Below are 6525 nucleotides of genomic sequence, written 5' to 3' on the forward strand. Positions count from 1 at the left end.
TTTTTTTCAAGAATCTGAATTATATGTATTTCAATTCATACCATCCTTACAAAAAAGTTAGATAACTCTAAAATATAGTTAAGAAAATTGACAAATACAATTTAGAAAAGAAACACTAAAATGACTAATATTGATCCAACGATCATATGGTTTAGATTTGGGTGATTTTTTGTAAACATAATCTTTGAACGAAGACTTAAAAATTAAATGATTGAACTGTCGAAATACATTACGAAATGAGCTTTATTTATAGTTAGATCTCCACAGCAAAAAGTCAATAACTAGATTTTTTGGGATATGAAATAATACAGCTAGCTAGAAACATACACACATATTTGGCTTCCTCTCAGCAACTAGTTTTTGGTTCAGCTTTCCACAAACCCCATATGTGTTAGTAGTCTCACTCTACCCTCTCACTGTGTTTTTTGTTTCTTCCAATCAGATTTTATACTGTTTCACATTTAATGCGTTTATTGGATGTTTCTATCAGCTGGGTTTTCTTCTGATCAGGCACTTGTCAATTTTTTAAGTGTGGCTTCTTCTGCATTTAATGCTGTTTCAGTGAGTTCCTTGGAAGTGGACAAGCCAAGTTTTGATCTTACTATGCAGGAAGTAAAGTCCAAATTCATGGAGGGAGTTTCAAAACACAAGCGTTCCAACAGGTGGCTTTTTCTTCTGTGTTTTTTTTTTTTTTTAACCATTATTTTTAAATTCTACTTTTAGTTTTCCATATCCTTCTTCTGTAATCCAAAGTTAATTTTTCCTTAATTTTTTTGGTAATTTTTCCAATTGGACTTGCAATTTGTATCAACAGCTGAACTGGTTTTTCCAGGAGTAAGAATACGGTTATTAAAAACAGAAAATAAAATGGTTATCAAAAGACTGTCGATTTTCTTCGTTGCGTATTTTAACAAGTTCTTTTGTTTACTGACAGTGAACCAGTTAAAAGAAAACTTGAAAAAGATGAAGTGAATAAAGCCCTCCAAGCTCCTTACAGATTGAAAATGGTAAGAGATTTTTTTTTTTTTAAATGTTTTATTTATTTGTTTTTATTTGGAATTCTTACTTTTTTTTTCTTTCAGTAGAGTAGCTCACTGTCAGTAGTACACAATGTCAGATTCTGTGGTAAAAAAAAGCTCTCTTATTTCTTGCTGCAATCACATGCATTAATTCCTGTTCATTACTCAATTTACCCTTTTCTTTTTACTTATAAGTAATCCTGTTTTGTTCCATACAAGGAAATGGGAAGATACTTTGAAACTATGAAGATGCACCCCACTAGTTCTGATGTTCAAAGTTATTTAAGTCAGGAGGTAAATATTTCAGCTTCTAATACAAGTAAGGTGTTCTTTGATTATATATAGTGTGCATCCAATGATTTACAGTTTCTTTCTTTTGCAGATTTTGGATCTTCGAAAACAATTGCAGAACCAATTTTCGGCACGCCATGCTTTAGAGAACGCATTGAGTTATCGCCGGTTGTCACCTGATGCTACAATTGAAAACTCGCTCCCTAAGGTAGGCTGTTATGTGCTTTAGATGCACTTTATCAGTTTAGGTGTGTCTCCTCCGTTTCGAGTCTTCGTTTGTATGGAATTCCCATGCCATATTATTTGTATGTTTCCTAAAGAATTTGGAGATGTGATGTAAAACCTATCAAGATGAAAGAACAAGTTTTAAATTGTTAACTTAGACACTAATATGATAATTACTCTTGGAGAAAAGGAAATAAATGATTTTATTAGTCATGATACTAGAGAGTTTTGCTATTTTTAAGATAATCAGTTGATTTTCCTTTCCCTCGACTTCAGTCTACCTCGGGCCTCATTAAGGAAATTGCAGTGTTAGAGCAACAAGTTGTGCACTTGGAGCGCCATCTTCTTTCTATGTACCGAAAAACGTTTGATCAACAAATATCATCTGAATCTAATGTGGCTGAACGACTCAATTCGTCTCCATTAATCACACGTAAAGGGGTTTCCGCAGAAGTTCCTGGACAAGATGTTACACCAGAAAATGACAATGCAGTCACCAGCTCTAATGATCTTCTGTCTCCTCGGCATTCAACTGGAAATTTATTAAAGGAATGCAATGACATATTGGACCAACAAAAACTGTTGGATTCAAGCATTCATCGTTGCTATTCCTCATTGTCTCAGCATTCAACTTGTTCCATAAGAACTTCTCCTCGAACAAAATCTCGAGCTAAAGCTGTAGACTCATACCACTCTTTACCTTTCTCAATGCTAGAGGTAACGGATATGAGAAAATGTACCAAATGGAGGCTATTTATTTCCCTTTTATTTGTCCTTCGTTGTTCTTTTAATAGTTATTATAGTTGCTTGCTAATTTTATGTCCCTCTAATGTGTGGTTTCAATGTATTTCTCTGCAGCAATCTCAGAGTGCAACTACAAGTGTCTATCCTATGGAACATTATGAAACCTATTTTTCTGATCATGTTCCAGAGACACCAAACAGCATTTCTGAGGAGATGATTAAGTGCATTTCGGCCATATATTGTGAACTTGCAGATCCACCTGTCATCGATCATGATGACTCTTGCTCTCCAATCACATCTTCATCAACATATGACCTTTCTTCACACAGTCAAGGTGAAAAGTGGAGCTCAAAACGCCGAAAAATTCCATTTTTCCATTCACATTTTGATAAGCCTTTGCAATCTGAAGGGACAGAGGAAATGAGTGGACCGTATAGCAGAATGCTAAAGGTAGAATGGATCTGTAGGGATACAGATAAGTTAGAAGATGTTGAACTCACACTAAAAAAATTTAGGTACGCCGATTGATGTTGAACCCTCGATTGATTTTCATCATTCTATTTGTCAGTCCAGCTATTATGAATTTCTGGAACATATCGGAACATGGTTATAATTGAATTCCGCAGAAGGGTTTTTGTTAGAACATGTATGAATTTTGATGGTGAAAACTGTGCAAGTGCAGGTCACTTATCCATCGGTTGGAAGGAGTTGATCTCAGAAAGATGAAACATGAGGAGAAGTTGGCCTTTTGGATTAACGTGCACAATGCACTCGTCATGCATGTATGATTCTTCAGCCACGAAAGAGTACATAACCTGATGATTTAATATTTTTATTTTCCTTTTGCTATTTTCCTTGAGTCTTTGCGCATATGCAAATCATGTTATCTGCTATCTTCAGGCATTTTTGATATATGGGATTCCACAGAATAATCTGAAAAGAGTTTCAATGCCACTCAAGGTAAACGAACTTTCTCTCACAAGTTTTGTAATAAGATATGGTGCACCATTCTTCTTACAAGCTTTCACTTTTTTCAGGCGGCTTATAATGTAGGAGGCCACACCATAAGCGTAGACATGATACAAAGATCCATTCTTGGATGCAGATTGCCCCGTCCTGGACAAGTAATCTCTCTTTCCGAAGAAACTAGTTCATATTGTATCCTGTTATTATTTTCCTGGTATACCATATAAACCAATTAACTTGTTAGTTCACGTTCTTCTAGTTTACCATTTATAACCAATTCCTATTGGTTTAGACTTACAGTGTTTATTTCCCTCCAGTGGCTGCGGCTGTTGTTTTCCATGAAAACAAAATTCAAGGTTGGAGATGCCCGAAAGGCATATGCAATTGAGCATCCTGAACCTCTTCTGCATTTTGCACTCTGTTCAGGAAGCCATTCCGATCCTGTGGTACACACCTACGCTGTTACTCCATCTGCATTTTGCACATGATGTTTTTATTCTTAACCATAAGCTTCTAATACATTATACATCGCATTTGCTGTTGTTATTCAGGTTCGCATGTACACATCTAAGGGAGTGTTTGAGGAGCTAGAAACTGCGAAAGAGGAATACATCCAATCGAACTTCCTTGTGCACAAGGAACAGAAAATCCTTCTTCCAAAAATTGTGGAGTCGTTTGCAAAAGATTCAGGATTGTGCTCCGCTGATTTGGTAGAGATGATCGAGCATTTTATGCCTGATTTTCAAAGAAAAAACAATCAGAAGTTCCAACACAAAAGAATCTGGAAGGGAATTGAATGGATTCCTCACAACTTTACTTTCCGTTATCTACTTTCAAAAGAAGTAGCTTGGTGATCTTTCACAGTGAGTAAGCAAATGAGTTGATTCTACGACTAGTTTCTTTGCTTTTGTGTCTTTTTCGCCATGGGTAGCATGAAGAGTTCAGAATGATTATGAATATGACGCTACTCTTCCTGAAGCCAATCGCACTTTCTCAGCAGAATGATGATCAAATGCGCTCAAGGTTGTTGAGCTTGAGATGGCCTGACACGAAAGGTCTTAGATTACGAAGAACATTAGGCAAACAAGGGGGATGGAAACTATGATGTATTGTGTTCCTGTGAGCTTGAGCTTGTTTGATCAGCGGTCTTGTTTGAGTGTCGTGCTGATGACCCTACGTTCATTAGTCGTCGTCTTTTAAATTTTTTCAGTAGGACTTTTGTCTGTGTAAAGAAAGCAAATGAGAAGGTTGCTAGCATTATTTTTTTTTCTTTTGTTTAAGAAGACATGTTTGCCAAATACTATATTTCCAGTTATGAGCCGTCTTGGATTAGAACTTAATGTAAAGACCATTTGGGCTAATTTGTTTGGGCTTTTGCTTTGTGGGCATCCTCCCCACAGTCGACACGTGTCTGTTTTTTCACTTTTTATTCATGTGCCAAAAGAAAGTTATGAATTGCAAACCAGAGTTACTTACGTATTGATCAACATGTTCATTTCTTATTGGTGATATATTATTTGGTTTAAAACTTTGATCTCTCTAGCATTACTCACTCGGAAACGTGTCATATGTTTTTTCACTTATATTATAATACGTGTGGAGTAAAAGTCCTGTAGACGGCATGTGAATTTTTTTTTTTTTTTTTTTGAAGAAGACAAAATTGCTGTCATTAAATAATCAGGGACCGCAAATATTCCACGCACAGTTTAACATTCATAGAGGCTTGAGCAACTGACTACGACTATATCAAATCCTATCTTTAATACATTACTAATTGAAAATCACCTTGAACAAGTAAGGAATCTCCATCACAATCAATCAAGGATGCTACCATCATTATGTCAAGATATTATCTCCTAATTAATATATTGGATAAGTCTTTCCTCATCTATCCTTCGAATGACTAATCTTGACTAATGGGAACTCTCTACGTGTAGGGCAAAACCTTATACCTAGGCTGACCACCTCTCTAAAAATATGTTATCTCCACCAATTTTTGGTAAGCTTTTGCTATGCATGCAAGCCTGAACACTCACTCTTTTAAGAGAAATTGATTTAGGTATCGAAGATCCATTGGCCAAACCCCTACCTCGTAGGTGCGTGTGGCTTTGGTCCTTGATCAAAGGTGTTATTTGTTTTGTAGGCATAATTTCATCAAGATTGAAGACGACAAAAATTTGCTACCATAACACATAAATATATCGGTTTGTGTTTTGAATACATTGAAAAATCGCAACTCACTAGTACAAAACTTCTTGAGTAAAAATCTATACTTTTAAGTAGTTTAGAGGCTTTACCATATGCATAGTGCTATACACACACCCCTTTTTACCTCCTACACACCTTGTTGATTTTTTGTCCATTGATCTTCTTTCATTCGATCCAATGACCAAAATCTAAGAAGCTATGTGAGAGGTAAAAATGAGTGTGTAGATAGCATCAGCCTTGTCATATTTGAGGCCACAAGTTTTCCTTTCCTTTTTTGTCCTTGAAATTTACTTTACTTTTCAAATTTACCCTCGTTAATGCTTCATTGCTTGTGTATCCGCTATGCAGAAAGATGATTAAGAGCAAGTTGGTAGAGTGTGATGATGGAAGAAGATTAGAAGTGTCCCCTGAAATGGTGACTCCTTGATCCTCATTTCCTCAGAGGCTTTCTTCTGCTTCTCAAAGATTCCATCTTTCTTGTGTTTTTGGTGCTTAATCTTTGCCGATGGGTAGAAAGTAAGAACCACTCCGCTTTTAGGGGTCAAAAGTTTATTGTTTACGGTTTCAAGTTTTGGTTAATAATTGAAAACTACCAAATTGATCACATTAGTGGGTTTTGTGACTTTTGTTTGTGTTTGGAGGTCATCAAAATGTGGTAGTATTTTTGTTGAATTTGATGATCTTTTAGTACTTGTATGTTTTTTTAAGGATTCTAGTTCTATGTTTATGCTCAGCGTAAATCTTGGATCATATTTGGTCCATTAGTATCATAATGTTGAGTTTGGGTAGTTTAGAATAGGATGACAAGCCGAATTAATCCCTTGAACGCTAGATTTTGTAAGCTTAAAGATCATAACTTTAATTGCATGAGATAGTATCTCTAGATCTTTATGTGTTATATGCTTTAAGGACTCTGGAAATGAGGTTATGCTTGTGGTGATTCCCTTCTGTTTGTTGTTTTACATTTTCATGAACTTCTTTGGTTTCCAGTAATTGAACGCGTAATATCTGATTCTTGAAGTTACCACATTGGTTTGTTAAAGTATGTTTTGCGATCTCTGAACTGAAATAT

General features: G+C 35.7%; 1 protein-coding gene across 6 annotated transcripts; it reads left to right on the forward strand.

Moving 5' to 3' along the window:
- Window positions 1-282: 282 nt before the first annotated feature.
- Window positions 283-4651, forward strand: LOC137730239 (ternary complex factor MIP1 leucine-zipper protein). Of its 6 annotated transcripts, none has more exons than XM_088678851.1 (13): window positions 283-390; window positions 563-662; window positions 935-1007; window positions 1239-1313; window positions 1402-1518; window positions 1812-2252; window positions 2394-2613; window positions 2689-2794; window positions 2962-3061; window positions 3180-3239; window positions 3317-3403; window positions 3563-3691; window positions 3797-4651. In XM_088678851.1, exons 1-13 carry the CDS (start codon window positions 387-389, stop codon window positions 4097-4099), a joined length of 1815 nt encoding a protein of 604 aa, XP_088534977.1. In that variant the 5' UTR covers window positions 283-386; the 3' UTR covers window positions 4100-4651. The 6 variants fall into 6 exon arrangements, with proteins under 6 accessions (XP_088534977.1, XP_088534976.1, XP_068325405.2 ...); XM_068469304.2 differs by having other exon boundaries at window positions 329-390; window positions 491-662; XM_088678850.1 differs by having other exon boundaries at window positions 315-390; window positions 2394-2794.
- The last annotated feature ends 1874 nt before the right edge of the window (window positions 4652-6525 follow it).

The sequence above is a fragment of the Pyrus communis genome, chromosome 10, assembly GCF_041283825.1.
Source record: "Pyrus communis isolate YQ-2024b chromosome 10, ASM4128382v1, whole genome shotgun sequence".
Lineage (NCBI taxonomy): Eukaryota > Viridiplantae > Streptophyta > Magnoliopsida > Rosales > Rosaceae > Pyrus > Pyrus communis.

Bases quoted from the DNA above. Each gene is read 5' to 3' on its own strand.
- LOC137730239 (XM_088678847.1), top strand. From the start codon at position 478: ATGTTTCTATCAGCTGGGTTTTCTTCTGATCAGGCACTTGTCAATTTT. The intron at 2,253-2,393 runs GTAACGGATATG...ATTTCTCTGCAG, and splicing joins TACCTTTCTCAATGCTAGAG to CAATCTCAGAGTGCAACTAC. The intron at 3,692-3,796 runs GTACACACCTAC...GTTGTTATTCAG, and splicing joins GAAGCCATTCCGATCCTGTG to GTTCGCATGTACACATCTAA.